We start from the raw sequence: 17,268 nt of genomic DNA, 5'->3' as shown, positions 1-17,268 counted from the left end.
GATTTTAAAATGTTACACTCGAGCAAGTAATCCTGCCAGTACCACTTGGCATACAGCTCTGAAGCTGAGTTCCAGGCCATGAATGTTATGCTTTGCAGTCATCAGTATGTAGAACTTGTATGTGGACAAAAAGACAGGTGAAAGCGGTTATAACAGTAACTGTAGCTCAGAATAGTTTGCATATACAAATGTGCCCTGACTGACTGTCTCATGAAGAGTCCTGCATATTCTGGGATTTTGTGGTGTAGGTGAAAGTGGGAGGGGATCATATTCTGTGCCTTATGGTCTGAAGTGCTGCATGTATTGGTAACCAACTGATTATCTGATGCATGCTGTGAGTGCTGCTAATGGAAATGCTGACAAGTTCAGAGGCAAGGGTGGGTGAGCATTTGGAGTGTAATGTGAGTACAGACAGGAAATTTTGAATACAAATACTCAGGTGTTTTGTCTTTTCTTCTGCCATAGTTCTGGTCCAAAATTCAACAGTGCCATCAGAGGGAAGATTGGTCTGCCTCACAGCATCAAATTAAGGTTTTTGACTTTTCTTTGTTTTTCATTGCATCATTAATAGGTTTTGTTTAGAACCAGGAGTGGTATATTGGAAAGCTTTCTTCTAATCTTGTTGATCTTTCTTTTTAGCAGACGTCGCTCTAGAAGCAAAAGTCCTTTCAGAAAAGACAAAAGCCCTGTTAGGTATGACTTTTTACCTATGTTTGGGTTTGTTTGTTTTTGTCTAGTTGGACTTGGAAAAGTGATGGTGAAATAATGTATGACTACTTGCTCTCCAGCTTACACTCATAAGTAATGCTGGAATTCATTCAGAAAGCTAGTGAAAAAAGAGCATTGGTAGTATGTTGTTTTCTCCCCATGTCATAAAAAGGTTGTAAATAATGTCAGTTTGCAAAACAAGTCTCGATTAGTTTGTTTTTGTGTTTCTGTATTTTCAATCTTCTCCCCATTAATTATGATTTAAATTAGCTTTTCTGCTGAATCCTACTTAATAATCTAGAGTATGAAATGGGAAAGTACAAATGCTTCTTTTTGCTGTCCAGTATTTATTAGTGTTATTTGTTGAGAGGCTATATGCCTCTGCAGTCCAGGAGCTGCTTATCCATTCTTAGTCTTCTCATTTAAGGGAATAGGATTTAGATAGCTGCTAATGAGATTATTCTCTTACGTTAATGCAGTCAAATTTCACCAATTTCATTTTGTTTTTCAATGACTGGCAAACTCTTACTAAGATAATGATGTTTAAATTTTTATTGTGTTTTCTAAGTGTTTAATATCTATGTGGTTAATTTGAAAAAAATACATACTACGTGGATGGACGCTCAATCCAGGATACACCATGCTACTTCTTATGTACTTTGTAGTTGAGTACAAGTCAGATTTGTTTAGATTTGAAGCTTCAATATGTTAACAGTGATGCATCTAATTTCAGCTAATAAATAAAGTTATTGTAGTTCTTAATGTGTCAAGGATCAAAGTAATTCTACTATTCATTCCAGTAATTCAATACTGTTCATACTTCTTTATGGGTTAACAAGCTGAAACTATGGAATGAGGACTGCAAGTTCTATTTACATGGATGTCAGTCTTGTTTTATGCGGTGGCTGTAGTGACTCCAAAGTGACTGGGTAAATTCAAGATGTGAGTTGGTAAAGCCTAGCCCACACTACTTCTCTGAGAATTTGGATAGCTGGTCTGTGCTAGTTTGCCCTGTTTGCTTTTGTATTCTTGTCCTTCCATCTTTTTGATGAAAAGGACATATAAGCTCCTTAGTGGTATCTGGTACCAGTTCTGGACAGTAGCAAAATGGTACCTCAGTTTATGCTTTTGCAGATAAAATAGAATTTTCCAGTTATATTTGCTGCTCACAGGTGAAATAGGATATTCAGTTATGTTACAACTTACCATGTTAATTTTTGGTATTCCCTTCAGTTCTTTACTCTGCCTTTTTTTTAACACAGCAGGCATGTTTTTTTCCTAACAGACTGTGAAGTACTGATTGTTTAGTGTATCACGTGTGGTCCAAAGATGAATTATCTTAATTCAGTTGATTTTTTAGCTGAACTTTACTCTTTCCAGAGAACCTATTGATAATCTTACCCCTGAAGAGAGGGATGCTCGAACAGTGTTCTGCATGCAGTTGGCTGCAAGAATTCGACCAAGAGACCTGGAAGAATTTTTCTCTACAGTAGGGAAGGTAATTGATAGGGAAGTTAAAATAATTTTGAATTTTGCCACAAGCTGTCCTAGTAGAACTTAGTACAGGTTCAGTATTTTTTCCGAATTGTGAGCATGTGGCTTTCTGGAGCTTCTTGTGCCTGTGCAAAGAGGGATTAATGATGAACAAATTATTAAAAGCTTTGAACACGAAAATGTAGCTTCTCAGCAGTTGCTTGTTCATGTGATGTGAGGCAAAACATGTTGATGCAATTCTGACTCAACTTCATTTTTCATATTTTCTTATTTTTTAAAAAAAATTTAATAATATTTTTTAAAATTACTTTTTAAATTTGAGGCAGGAGGTCTGTCAGTTATAGTGTCATTTGAAAATTCATGTAACTTCTAAGTTGGAAACACTTCATTTGTTCTATCAGCTGTAAGGTTCTGGCGTAAAGCATTAGAGTGCTGCAATTGCCTTCTGTCACATACAAAAAAAAACAGCTTTAGTGCTAGCTTGCCTCTGGGATACATTTGTTACAAAAGATGTATGCTGCTGTAGAATTAAAGCTGTTGGCTTGGCAAATAATTCTCAGTATTAATATGTGTCTGAGAAATAGGCTGCATTAGGTTTTTTCATCTTTCTCTAAAAGTATTTCCATCTCTGTTGTTGCCTTTCAGGTTCGTGATGTGCGAATGATTTCAGATAGAAATTCCAGACGTTCAAAGGGGATCGCTTATGTTGAATTTGTTGATGTTAGTTCAGTGCCCCTGGCAATAGGACTGACTGGACAGAGAGTCCTGGGTGTACCTATCATAGTACAGGCTTCACAGGTAAGGAATTGTAAACCTCATTTTTGTTCATGCAGAGTTATGCTTCTTGTATTTTGATGAGAAACTTAATGTTTGAGAATTTGGCTACTGCTGACTGTTTGGAAAACCGTAACAAGGATGATTATTTAAGCTAGTGATAATGAATTTTTGTTGCCAGTAGATAACAGGCAAATTAAAGTGATAGAAAGTTGTGTAAAGGTATTAGGGAAATGCAGATCTTAAGCAAATAACAGTAAAGAAATTGTTAATAATGTTACAGAAGTGAAGGCTATATTGTGTATGCCTTCTAGATAATTTCCTAGGTAGAAGTCAGAATTTTGCACGAAGTTGTTCAATTTGAAGGCTTTTGGAGTCTCTTGTCTCTGTACTTGGTCATGGTCTTGGGTTTTGTAGCTCTTAAGTTCAAGTCTGATAGACTGCAGATCATGCAACAGCTTCTGTATGTTTGGTGAATCTTCTAGTTTAGGTCTGATAGGTATTTACTTCTTATGTTAGGGGTTTTTTATTGATTTCTTATCGAAGGTGATTTTTTATTTTCTCCTTAGGCAGAGAAAAACAGAGCAGCAGCAATGGCAAATAATCTGCAGAAGGGCAGTGCTGGTCCTATGAGGCTCTATGTGGGATCATTACACTTCAATATAACTGAAGATATGCTTCGAGGAATCTTCGAGCCATTTGGCAGGGTAAACTTTAATTTGGCATGTTGTGTTACAGTAGTTTATTTGAAAAACCTAGCTTAGTTGTAGAGCCCTAGCAGCTTCTGGAAATAATTCAGCTTCATACTCACAAAGCACTTGTCAGGCATACTGCTTTTCTTAGTTTGTAAAACAGAGTTTCTCGGCATGTGAAGTGCCATGATGAGTGCATTTCACTTACGATCTGATCATGTCTGCGTGCTTATGCTGCTAGAATTCTGCATCAAGCCTCTACCCATAGATGAGCTCAAAACCCTTATGTTTACCTGCTTCTCTTACTATCCAAGTACCTATTTAGCTATACTAATTTTGTATACTAATTTTGGAATGAGGAAGGAATGAGAAACTAATTTTAAAAAAGTAATAGTTTCACATTCATGTACGTGTATTTGACAGGGCTGTTTTCATGTTGTGTTCTGGTATCTTGGAGTTTGTTCCAAAATGTCTGTTAATAAATAGCTTTATTCTTATCTTCAGATTGAAAGTATTCAGCTCATGATGGACAGTGAAACTGGACGCTCAAAAGGATATGGATTCATTACGGTATGACTAGAATTGCCAGGTTTCTCAGATGATTTCTGAGTGTAACCTTCCCATGTAGGAGTATATATCTCTATATGTGAACCTTCCTGTGTATATCTATGTGGTTATATAGTAGCAATCTAAAGATAATAAACTAAGCACAATCTAAATTTGTTACATATGCATGGGAGGTACTAAATTGCTACTTGATAACTATATATCTCATTTCAGAAGTGTCATATTGCAGGATGCAGCACTGGCTTTTTTTCTTTGTTTCTGATGGTTGTCTGGGTATTGAGAATGAGCAGTGAATATGAGATGGGAATAGTTTCCTCTGTAGTCAGTGCCTGCAAAAGCAAATGCTATCTTCTGCAGGCAAAGACACTAGTAAAGACTGGTGTTTTTATAGGTGAAAATAATTTAACTTGAGCTTTATAGGGGAAATAATAGGGGCTGAAACTCTCAGTTAAAAACATGTTTCCACTTTACCCTCAGGTACACAGTTTTGTGAACTTGAGTTTCTTAACTGACCTGGCAATTTGTCATGAGGAAAAAAGTCTCGGCTGGGACCTCTGGCACATGGACACAAATGAAACCAAACTTACTATATAGTTCATACTTGACGTTTTTAACACTGATAAAATGCTTGTGTGTTTATTTTGATGTTTTGCAGCATAAAGCAGAATATCTGTTAGGAATAAACTGTAAATACCATGGCAGTTGTAAGGTTGCAGAGGAATTGAGTGTCACTCTTGAAAGACAGCCACAGTCATGACTTCTGTTGATTGCAGTATCTAGATGCTATAACTTCAACAATATATTTAAATATATAGTACCTAACCATGAGAAAGTAAATACCAAAATATGCGTGTGTTTGGTTTAAATGAAAAATTCTGAGCACATGTACATTAGCTTGTTGCTATTATCTTAAAGAGTTTCTCCTGTTTGCGTAATTGTGGATATTACATATAGTAGAAGCGTTGCTGAATCCTGTAGGCAAGCATTACTGAATTTGTGTTTTTCCAAACCACAGTTCTCAGACTCTGAGTGTGCCAAAAAGGCCCTGGAACAACTCAATGGATTTGAGCTGGCTGGGAGACCAATGAAAGTTGGACATGTAACTGAGCGTACTGATGCTTCCAGTGCTAGCTCATTTTTGGACAGCGATGAGTTGGAACGAACTGGAATTGATTTGGGCACAACTGGTCGGCTTCAGTTGATGGCAAGACTTGCAGAAGGTGTGTGCAATGTTGAATAACAAGTGTGTGAAGAAGTTTGCAGAATTTGAATTAAAACACTCCACAGAACTGTTTGGATAAATGAATGAAATGTTTAAATGCATGGTATTTTTAATCTTTTGACAAGAGGAATATTTATGATGCTTCTGTTACTGCATCTCTAAATGAATGAAAGGGCTTGCTCCAAGGTCTCTCTGTGTTCTGTTCCAGGTACTGGTTTGCAGATTCCTCCAGCTGCACAGCAGGCTCTGCAGATGAGCGGATCTTTGGCCTTTGGAGCTGTGACAGGTAAGAAATGATGACCTATATATATTTTTTTAACTTACTTTATGAATTTGAGACAGGAGGTACTTAACTATGTTTTTTTGTCTTTTAAAATGAAAATGCATTTTGGTCTTTTAAAATGAGGTATTGCAGCATGTTTTACAAACTGTAAAACACTGCTAAATCATAAGCAAGTAACTAATGACGGTATATCACAATTTGGATGGGTGTGATTCACTTCGCATATTTTTCCAAATTTGCTGGTTTTCACCCCAAACCTTCCTCTCTTCACTATTCTCTGTGCTAGTGGGGATTTGTATGTTCTACTGCAGTATACATGTTGACTGTTGAAAATGGCAGGCTCAGAATTGGAAGGGGATTGACCCCTGTAGAAAAATCAGAGCTGTACAAAGGGCAGGAAGGTTATTAGGACTTTATGGGGGACACATCATAAAGATGGCAGCAGCGTTTTTACAGCGTATTGTGTCCTCTTGAGGAAAGACATTTTATGTCAGGGAATGTGTCTTTTGCTTGGGTTTGGCTATAGTTGTATGTGTGTTCTGCAGGTGGGTGTGCTGGAATGTGATTGAGGCTGAGGGATGTGATTGCTGCTGCTTAGTTCATAGCTGGTCTGAAAAACAAACTATTCATGGGGTCTTCAGAACTAGAGCAGGGAGTAACCTCCCTGAATGTTTTTTTTTTTTTGCTACTTTTGATTAATACTATGAACAAGGGATATGAAACTGTCATAACAGTAGAAAGGACCTGAATGTCACAAATAACCAGATGCTGGAATGTGTGGGACGTGTCAGGAAAGTAGCAAAGAAAAGGTAGCGTTCTTGTTTGCCTTCCAGCAGAGCTTGTGATGGAAATGATTCAGGCTTAATAAGATAGGTCTGAATCATGTTACTGAGGGTCAGGTGCAGTCTGAAGAAGAGCATACATATGAAGATGTAGACAGTTGCTAAAAGAATATAATAGAGTTGTTTTAGAGATGTGCCCTTGGAAGGAAAAGGAACTGGCCAGTGACAGAAAAATGTCAGTTGCCTGTTTGAGAAGGATGAAAAACGTACAGTAGTGAGGAAAAAGTGTGTCTAGTCCAGAAAGAGAAGGAAAGCTAACCACCACTGAAGTTAGATCATAATTTACACAGGTTATAAAGTGGTGTGGCAGTCTCATGTAGAAACATGTCAGCAATTAGAAATGAGAATAGTGTTTTAAAAAAACACCAGTCCTTTTCCTCCCCCGCATTTGAAACAAACAAGGTCAAAAGAAATCCAAGCTCACTAAATCAAGAACATGGCCAAAAATGTCTGACACAGCTGAATAGTTCAGTAGTATGCAATCAGAATGAGAAAACAACATGATTCTCTGCGGAGAAATAAATGAGGCTGAATACAGGTGTTAGAAGAAGATGCATGTTAGCAACTGTGGAAATAAAGGTGGTAGGGGTAGCATTGTTCTTTCCACTTGCATTGTACAAAAGGAATAACGCAGACATGTGCAACTTAAGTAACTTGGGAAAAAGATAAAGCTTTTTGCTGCCGTAGAGTCATGAGCTATCCCCAAAGTGAGATTTGGTTATGGATTAAAGATCTCTTTACTCTTGTTAGAGAAAATTACTACCAGGAATTATGTCATTGTGGGAGACTTTAACTTCCCCGATACAGATTGGAGAAGAATTGCTAGTAATAATGGTGGGGCCCAGATAATCCTGGATGTGATATCCGACAAATTTCTTCATCAAACACTCACTGACTCATGAAGAGGGGATGCTATTTTAAACTCAATTTGGTAAGTAATGAAGATGTTACGGATGAGAATAGAAATGACCGTTGACTTGAGGGATCATGAGTTGCTCACATGTAAATGGAAGGATGCACAAACAGATCTAACTGATGGTTGAAGAAACAAGGCAATTAAGTCATCTGGTCTGAGCAACTTGGGTGTTTGAACAGGCAGGATGTTTTACATTGCTATTGCTGTGTTGGATCTGTATTCTACAGAAAGAAGAAAAAGTTTTGTTAGTGTGGGCTCCACACTCAACCTGGGTGATCAGCTACCTCAAAAGAAATAAGGAATGACCACACAGCCTATGAACAATAGGAAAAATGACTGATAATAAAACAAGATTTTTAGTTTGGGAAACAGATAAAAAGATAATTGTCTGCCAACAGTCAGATTGACTTAGACATTGTTAAAGTCATGAAAGCAATAGATGAAGATTTACCAACTCTTGAAGAAAAAAGGAAGTGGGACTCAGGTGAATGAAAAACTACTCCCAAGATGTTTCTATGTATTTAGTTGCCTCAACTTGTAGTGGGGATACTGGTCATAAAGTTTAGAATTTGAGGAAGGTAAGCTAGGAATATGTAGTTCAAAAATAAAAAAGGAAAATTATTCCCAAGGTAGAAAGAAAGCTAAAAGTAAGAGGCTAATGTAAACAGTTCAGAGGAGTAAAAGTCCCATGAAATGAGGGATGGAATACATGTATGAAACATGAGGTCTCATCTCTCATCTCTGGTATTGTTGATAAACATTTTAAGTCCATGATATGGTATATAGCTGAAACATGTGACTAAATTATACTTAAAGTCCACTTGAAGGAAGAAGAATGTGGTCTGGCCAGATTCTGGTCCCGTTACTGAGTAGACTTTGCTCCTTCAGAGGTCATACTAAAGAATGGTAAACTGGAGAATATTATGAAAGTATAGCATACTGTCAGAAACTGTATTTAAAGACCAATAGTCATTGATTAAATTGCCTTTCCTTGGCAGAGGAGGAGCAGCTTCTTGCTGATCTTTAGACTCCTGTCATTTGGAAGTTATTAAACTGGAGAAGTGAGTAATACAGGAAGTACAAGGTGTGTCAGGAATCTGGCTCAGAGAAGGATTTTTTTACAGGTGAAAGCTGGGAAAGTTGGAGGCTGTTGTTAAAGCCAAAGTTCAGGTGTTGGGCTGGTCTTGAATAATATTTACATGAATGAAAATGGTCAGCAGTAGAAATGAGGTGAATAAATGCATAGGTGCTGTCAACAAGAAATTCTTGGGGTGTTGTATATTGTTCACCTCTTCAGGGTTAAATAAAATTCCACTCGCATAGTCTGGGAGCTTAGCAATGGAAGAATGGCCAGGGAGGAGAAAAATACCTAAATGCTTCAGTTTATAAGTGCCAGAACATGACCTGGCAGTATGATACATCGTTAAAATATTAGCTGTGTTCCTAGAGGCAAGTAGGCCTGAGCATCTGAGGTGTAATATATACATCCGCAAACACTTCTGATAATCCATGTTCAAGAGGGAGTCAATAAAACTAAAGTAGGGAAGGTAAAGAATTAGTTCTAAGGGACACCTGAGAATTTGGCCATCCAGCAGGAAAAAGAATTTGAAGCTGAACAGTTGTCACTGTCTACTCCCTGTTCTCTTTCTCAACATAGGAAATTAAAAATAATCAGCCTATAGAACATTCTTCTAATGTTTTGTGAGACAAAGCATTCCTTACTTGTGGAAGGAGCTATCTGTTTATGGAAAAAATTGATATGGTGTGCTGCAAAAGAGGAAGAGATAGCTATTATCATCCTGGACCTCTATTTGGTCTCTGTTCTAAGAAATTACTCAAGATGCTAGGCAATGTTTGGCAGACTTTGGCCTATTTAAAGCCATCTGGATTTCAAAATAAACTTTTTATTTTGAGACACAAAATACTTTGATAGATTTGTCTGTATTTGTGCTTTCTGTGTACACTAAACATGTTCTCCCATTGTGCTAAACTTGCTGCTCTTACAGGTGTTACATAAGAATATACTGAAAAAGTAACTTTGATCTGAATTGGTCAGATGTATTAATTTTAGTTTCTGCATACTATTTAAAACTATGTGTAGGGAAACATGAATTGACTGTATAGAGTGACAGTTAATTTCTTAATTCTGAGTGATTTTGGAAGTGAGAGGACAGGACTGTTCTTCAGTCATGAGCAACAAAAGAATCCAGTTCGTTGATAAAAGATCTGGTGAGCAGCAGGTTATGTTTCAAACGTGGTTAATAATTAACTTGTGAAACTGTTGCACAAGATAGTGGTGGCTGACTTTGCTATGTTTAGAACAGATCTTACTTGGCCCTGGACAGAATTTGCATTGATGATATGTGCAGGTTTACCATATTAGGTGCAGGGATTCTGGAGCATTTGGCTGTAGAGCCCCGGGCTGACCCACATAGACGAGTTCTGCTGGACATGATGGATTGGAATTGCAGCAGGAAAAGTGTCTGTCCTCCTCTAAATTGAGAGTTCGGATATTTGCTATTTTCTTTAAAAGGCCTTTGTTTTCACAAGAGTCTGAATATTAATTAACTAGGTAATTAGTTACAGATTTGGCCAAGACCATGCCGTTTCTTCAGAGAATACAGGCTAAGACAGCCTTTGCTGTTGTGATATTTCGCATTCTATGGAGGTGAGGACTCTGTGGGTTCAGATCTGGATGGAAAACATGCCAAATATCACCAGCTCTTTTTACAACTCAACCTCCAGAGCTTACTCCTTCCAGCCCTTGCTTTTCAGTATGGTTCCTGGTACGTGTTCCTTGCAAAACGCTTGGAAAGGCACATGGGGAAAATCTAGAGAAAAACATTTATTTCTGTTGGCTCTTCAGTGTTGTGGAGGAGGTTTTTTTAGAAAGAGGAAAAGTATGTTGATACCTGGTCCTGTCAGGTATTTCCAGGTAAGCTTGGAAGCTTACTTGGTGCTCATCGCTTTGCTACTCCCTAAATGAGTGAATTAAGGCGATTGTTGGCTCACACCTAGTGTCTCTTAAATGGAACCATGATTGAAGGGGCTTATACTGACAGTTCTTGAATTCTGAAGTTTTCTGTTAGTTCAAAGATGTCATGTTACTTGGAAATGGCAAGAAAGTCTGCATTTGTTTGTTCCCATCACTTTGGACTGGGACAAGTGTATGTTGTTAAACAAGTAAATCATATTTTCTAGGCAAATCACATGTTCTGAACGCTGGAAAATGTTTTGAATTTGAAAAATATTAAAGTTACTAGTATCATTATGCCATCTATATGAAAGCAAAGCAGACAAAATATTGCCTTATTCTACTTGAAATGAAATTTGATAACTGCTTTAAGAATGTCAGGTTTGGATAGCTGTGTGCTTAACTGCTTTCGGGTAGTAAAGATGTCGGTGTTGACACACACCTCTAATGCATGTCAGAATTGCTGTAATTATTTTCTCATGGAGTAAAACATGTCTTTTAAAGACCTCAATCACAGCAAAAGCAAATTGGGAGTGATACATTGAATTAAAGGTACATGGTCATGTCTGTCCTTTTAAGGTATTGTTGCTCTTTAAAATGCTTTGTTGTCACAGAATCTGTCAAGTACAGAACATTCTAGTACAGAAGCTGAAATTAGTGAAACTACTCACAACTAGAGAGGAACAGTGATACTGAAATAAGCTCTTAACCACAGTAAAACAAGCTGAACAACCTGGCTGGCAGGTGATGATACAGTGATGCTAGCAAGCATTCTAATTAACTTCTCTGTATTTTTCTTTAGATTTACAAACGAGACTGTCCCAGCAGAATGAAGGTAAACTAGCATTTATTATGACTTGTAATTAGTAGATTTTATTTCAGGTGTCTGTAGGGAAAATTCTTCTGGTATAGGGTTTGCCCACATCTGAGAAATTGTGTTCTCTTAGTTGTCTGTGGGAAAGTGGGGAATCATCCTGTGATTTTTTTTGACTGAAAATTCTTGGTAGCATTTTCTCCGGTGTTGGTAGCATTCCCCAGCCATGTACTAGTCCAAGAAAATGCGTGGACTGGTATTTGTGGTTGGGTAGAAGTGTTCTCCCTGCCTTAGAGGAGGGGTTATTTGAGAATCAGAAGTTTGGGTTTACTGTCTCTGAGTTTGTCATTATCTGACTGCACAACCCTTAATCTCTATAGTATATGGGGAAGGCAGCTGTTATTGCAGCTCCATTGACAGAAGCCTGAAGCCTATGGAAGGGCAGCCTGTGGGACAGTGTTTAATGCAATGTACTGGCATGATAAGCAGCAATAAATGACAAGTAGTAATTTCACTGTTCTAGGGAAAGATCAATTTCAGGTGTCAAATGTTTCCTTCAATCTGTGTTTTCAAGGGATGAAAGTGCAGGTACACTTCTGAAGCATAATTCACCATGCTTAAAACAGGTTTTAAGAATTCCCCAAGGTTGTCTGTCTTCTGCTGTCCAGTCAGCTGGGGTGGTGCTGTCCTGAGCTGCTGCTGGGCTTCTGTGAGGAGCAAAACATTAAACGTGCTGACATACAACTCAGGCAGACATTTTAAATGCAAATGAAGATGCATGCCTTTTAATGTTCAAATGGAAAATCTGCCAAAATCTGTGTACACGATTATATTTTCACTTTTCAGGTTCAACTGTGATTCATAGTGTGCTGGCTTTTGTATTGATCATTTTAAATATATCTATCATCAGTAGTGTCTGGTTTTGAGTTTTGCTTTCCTGCCTTCAATTTCTGTTTAGTCAGAGCTGCTTCTATTATGCTGAATAAATTAGAGCCATGCATAGTGGGTTCTTCGATATGCTAATTTTTTTTTTCCATTACAACAGTTCTGGCTGCAGCTGCTTCTGTACAACCACTTGCAACACAGTGCTTCCAGCTTTCCAACATGTTTAATCCTCAAACGTAAGTAATTTATCGTTGTCTGTTTGTCAATGACTTGATGAATGTTGCAGGCATGTGTTTAATGGGTTTTGGGAGTGGATTTTCTGTGAATGATATCTATCCTGTTTTTCCTTCCCCTGTACAGTGAAGAAGAAGCTGGCTGGGACACAGAAATTAAAGATGATGTGATTGAGGAATGTAACAAACATGGAGGAGTTATCCACATCTATGTTGACAAAAACTCAGCTCAGGTATGCCTGCTTCCAGGGGTGACACACTGAGCTGATGTTAGGAGCTCTGTTGCTTTCTTTTGTCTATGGGGAGCATTACAAATATGGGGCTTTTCCTAAACTGTACCTAAATTTCTTAGTTTGTGCAGAATGTAGATGGTTCTCTCCTATTGTGAATCATTGTGTGTAACTTGGATGATGAGAGCTTTCTAGTGCTGCTCTTGAAGGTTTACCCAGCTGAAGTTGCTGTAGAAGAGCAGTGACTAGTTCAGGCATTTGGCATTTCCCTTAAGCTGTGCCCTTCCCCCAAGTCAGGGACTTCAGTTGCTTCTTTCTAGAGCACAGGCTTCAGTAAAAAAGAGCTCTTGCTCCAGCAGAATTACAGCATAAGGTAAATGTGTGCCTCATCCCATGCTTAGAAACAGTTGTGGTCAGTCATGACATTAAAGTCTTGCAATGGGCAGTCTGAGGGCCTGGAGTTAGAACAGGGAAGAGAAAGACCACTGCTGCTGACTGAATTCCAGATTAATACCTGCATCTTAAACTGGTGAATATATTTTTCTTCTGACTTCACCTTGTTTACATAAACCCCAGACTGGTTACCTCTTCTCTGTATTTTAGCTCTTAGACTGTATAAACTCTGGAAGGTCTGTAAATAGATTAACTCTCTTGAACCCTTTTTTAAAAGAATTCACAGCCCAAACAGAAGTTCAGTTTTCAGATGGTTTCACAGTTGGCTTAATTTCTATCTCTCTGACCCTAAAAGCGTCATCTTGTGTTCCATGCTAAGGTATAAGGCTGAAACTCATGTTCCTGCTGGTGTGCTTTGGTGGGATTGTTCTGCCCCGATGATCCACTTAGCACTCAACCATTGCTGTCTTATGCAGCTGCCCCAATATCACCTAAAACCCTTTCTTGTGGGTTACACAGAGGTTAGATAGGAGCTGCAGTCTAGCACATAAAACAATGTGCTGCCTTACCTAGCATCTTGTAATCTTCAAGATCACACCTGTGGTCTTGGTCTACTGGACTGATGAGAGGCAGAAACCTTCCCCATAATGTGTTTGTTATTTAGAGAAAATGAAGTGTTCTTTGACAGAAAAAAAAATCCAAAATAACCAACAACCCATAACACTTCCCACCTCCAAAAAACCCTCTCAACAACTAAACACACACAAAAAAAAAAAAAAAAAAAATCACTGCACAACCCCCCAAAAAACCACCACCCCCAAAACTACACCAGCCCTCAGGAACCACATAGGTTCTAGGCCCATGGAGCTGCAAAATTGTTTCACATTAGCAGGTGGATTTAAAAAAAGAAACTGCAACATACTAAGTAATGAGTTAATGTTTTATAAAAAATGAAATCTGTTTTGTCATAGTAGCACAGCAATGACACAGCTATAAAATACCCTCTGATAGAGTTTCCATTGTACGATTCTGTTTTCCAGGCTTAGATTCTAGGCACCTTCAGGGCTCTGTCCCAGACTTCTGTGCTGAGGGCTGTCAGGGGTTGGCTTATGAGCATGTGATTTGTTGTGGATTAAACAGTTGCAGTGCCAGCTGAGTGTATGGCTCATGTACCACATCTGTCTGTTCTGCTGGGTGTTAAGGAAAATCACAGCTTTGTGTTCCTGCACCTCATCTGGGCATTTAAGCAGTTTAGGTGCCTTTGCAGGGGGAGGCTGAGAGCAGAGCTCTGTATGTTAATTGATTCCTTAGTGCCTTAAACACCAGCCTCTAAGCTCAGGTTTGCCCCATGAGAAAGGAATGAGTTAGATTGCAGTGGGAAGAGTTAATACCGGCTGACTAAAGCTGCTAAGGAAAGGCTGGAATCTAATTTTTAATGTAGTATTTTCCTGAAAAATCTGTTTCAGCTAGAGTCGATCTTCCTTGGGTATTACTGATGGTCTGTTTTTAAGCCGGCAGCCAGAAAAATGCCACACATTACTGTGGGCATCTCTATGTCTTGGAGTTGTTGGGTGTGACTGTTGTGGCTCTCTGGGTTAGGGAGGCACAGTGCTTGATCTGAAGATGGCAAACTCCAGGTGTCTCTGGTGAAGTTCAAAGATCAGTCTGTCATGTGCCTTGGGAACAATCTCAGGCTCTTCCTGCCCTGCGGGGATGGGATTTTCCCTTTGCCTCAGTTCTTGTTCAAGTAAAGACAGACATGCTGATGTTTATAGAGGAGAATTTTTTAAGGAATCTGTCTGCCTTGAAGTGTTGCTTCTGTCTTGGGGAACGGGGAGTGCTTTGTTCTTGTGGAATACAGGCTGTGAGCTTGCATGTTGAGTGAAGCATATGTAGTTGAGGTTTGTGGCTTATAGACCTTGGCAGCTGGGCTGCCTTGGGGGTGATCAGACCCCTTGTGCTGTTTTCTTTTACATGGTGTTAATGATTAGGAGCCTTTAGATCCTTTCTCTAAAAGGCTCTCAGGCACAGATCAGCCATTCATGGCTCAGTGATTGCTGGTCAAATGCATGTTTGGGCTATCTTGCAAAATCCTATTTAGAAAAATTGAAGGTTGCAGTAACTGCCACAGTGGAGTAGTGCCTGCCAGTACCACCGTCCCCTTCTCTGGTGCTCATTCTGTGTTATGGATTAATCCCAGTGGGTGCCTGGTGGAGCGGGTGTGGCTTTGTCCCAGCCAGGTCCAGGGGTGGCTGAGGAACAGCACTGGGGAAGTGTCTCTGACTTCTCATGTGCTGCGCTATTCTGTCTTGCAGGGCAATGTGTATGTGAAATGTCCCTCCATCGCTGCTGCCATCGCGGCTGTCAATGCTTTGCATGGGAGGTGGTTTGCAGGTGAGTGTTCCAAGTACACGCCTACATTTAGTCATCCATTACAGAAATGACAAACACTGATGTTTACTTTTTTTCCTCTTGTGATTAGGTAAAATGATTACAGCAGCGTATGTACCTCTTCCAACATACCACAGCCTTTTCCCAGATTCTATGACTGCAACCCAACTACTGGTTCCTGTTCGACGATGAAGATTAATTTAGTCAGTTTTGTACATAGGTATTTTTTGGAGGAAGATTGAGTTATCTTTTATTTAGATAAAACTAAAGGAAAGGATTTAATGTCATTTTGTGTACACTTCCTGCTATCTTTAAAAATAAAATGAAGTAAGCAGAAATGCAGTGTGTTCATTCTCCCTAACTAGCATTTCCACTGTATACAAAGCTGTTGACTTCTTGTTCTGCCTTGTAATTCTTGTACATTGACAAAGGTGATCTGTAGGAACTGAGAAGTAGCTCATAGATAACAAGTACTCTGTAAAAGGCAGATGGGACATAATGACATTTTTAATGTTTCATGAGCCTTTCTTTTAATGCAGCAAAGACATTTTACATTTCACTAAATGTGGGTGATCTGCTCAAGGGTAGTATCAGAGAGAGACTGGATGAAGGGACATATTTAGTGTTTTTGTATAAATGGAAAATCCAAAAAGCTACTGAATGCTGACTGCAGACAGCTACTCAGCTTGCTTTGTGCCGAATAATTGGTAAGAATAGGAGGATTGAAGGGTTTTATTTCTTGATGGTAACTTTTGATTATTGTATCTGTAAAAGTTTCTTTGTAAATACTGTGAGGTGTGTCTAAGTTTCCAAACAAAACATCTCTGCATTTCCAGATGAGTTTCCACACGTGCAGTGGGGCAGAGCTGGAGGAATTCAGCCAAGTCTGAAAATGGGTAGGAAATACAGAAAAGTGTTTTGTTCTGGTTGCATATAATCTTTGCTCTTTTTAAGCTCTGTGAGCTCTGAAATATATTTTTGGGTTACTTCAGTGTGTTTGACAAGACAGCTTGATATTTCTATCAAAGACTTTCATATTGCAACAATCTTTGTAAGAACCACTCAAATAAAATTCTCTTAAAAAGGCCTTCATGAAGTTTTATTTCTCTGCTCTCCCAGTGTGATTTAGGCAGTGTGTGCTTAGGCCTGGAGGTGAGTGGTAGATGCTGTGCAGTACCCAGTGTCTGGGATACGACTACACAGTATGCAGGTACGCCATGGGCTGTCGTGCTCGGAGTACGTGCAGAAGCTGTTCCCAGCCCTCTGTGCAGTGTGGCCATGGTTGCTGAGGATCTGGGCACAACTCCTATCCTCCTCAGGCATGCTTAAAGTTCAGGCCAGAGACAAAGCCCTCCTGCCCACCTCCACTCCCATCCTTCACAAATGGTTGAGAGTCCTGGGGTTGGAGGAGTCAGTTACATTTGCTTTCAGTCTGGTTTCTAGAGGGAACCTGCCCCTGTGCTTTGCTTTTTCTCTCCCTGTCCCATCTCCCTGGCCTTTTTAACCACTAAGAGAAGACCAAGGTGGAGAGAGTAGGGAGAACAGTACATTCCTTGGCAGTGGGTGAAGGTGGGGCAGGCAGCAGTGCTGCGGGTGTTCTGTAGTATTGTGGGGAGAGGATCTGCTCTGCAGCCTCTAGGGCTGTAGCTGTCCTTGAGCTGCAGTGGGGCAAGGACCTGTCCTTAATCAAAGAACTTGGAGCAAGCAAAAGGTAAAAGTGGAGAGGGGCTGGGAATACAGCAGGATCCTGGGAATAGTAACACAGCTGAAGAAGTAAAGCTGGCTCTCTAGGTGGGCTTTATCTGACAACAGGCTTTGAGTCATGAATTTGTGTTTCTGCCTAAAAAACT

General features: G+C 39.3%; 1 protein-coding gene across 8 annotated transcripts in view; it reads left to right on the top strand.

Moving 5' to 3' along the window:
- Positions 1-16,505, top strand: part of RBM39 (RNA binding motif protein 39) — a 28,168-nt gene extending 11,663 nt beyond the window's left edge. For 3 of the 8 annotated variants that reach the window (XM_066561302.1, XM_066561304.1, XM_066561307.1), the window contains 13 exons: positions 466-531; positions 643-693; positions 2,089-2,206; positions 2,848-3,000; positions 3,546-3,683; positions 4,173-4,238; positions 5,251-5,455; positions 5,666-5,743; positions 11,275-11,307; positions 12,332-12,407; positions 12,532-12,637; positions 15,343-15,421; positions 15,510-16,505. In XM_066561302.1, coding sequence (XP_066417399.1) covers positions 466-531; positions 643-693; positions 2,089-2,206; positions 2,848-3,000; positions 3,546-3,683; positions 4,173-4,238; positions 5,251-5,455; positions 5,666-5,743; positions 11,275-11,307; positions 12,332-12,407; positions 12,532-12,637; positions 15,343-15,421; positions 15,510-15,610 — 1,270 coding nt within the window. In that variant the 3' untranslated portion in view covers positions 15,611-16,505. Of the gene's footprint in view, positions 1-465; positions 532-639; positions 694-2,088; positions 2,207-2,847; positions 3,001-3,545; positions 3,684-4,172; positions 4,239-5,250; positions 5,456-5,665; positions 5,744-7,332; positions 7,514-11,274; positions 11,308-12,331; positions 12,408-12,531; positions 12,638-15,342; positions 15,422-15,509 lie in introns of those variants that run through there. The other 5 variants (XM_066561301.1, XM_066561303.1, XM_066561306.1 and 2 more) reach the window with 3 other exon arrangements.
- Positions 16,506-17,268: the final 763 nt, after the last annotated feature.

Source organism: Molothrus aeneus, chromosome 17, assembly GCF_037042795.1.
Source record: "Molothrus aeneus isolate 106 chromosome 17, BPBGC_Maene_1.0, whole genome shotgun sequence".
NCBI classification, from domain to species: Eukaryota; Metazoa; Chordata; class Aves; order Passeriformes; family Icteridae; genus Molothrus; species Molothrus aeneus.
Note: the sequence above shows the minus strand (reverse complement) of the source record. Positions and strands in the feature narration are given on the sequence as shown.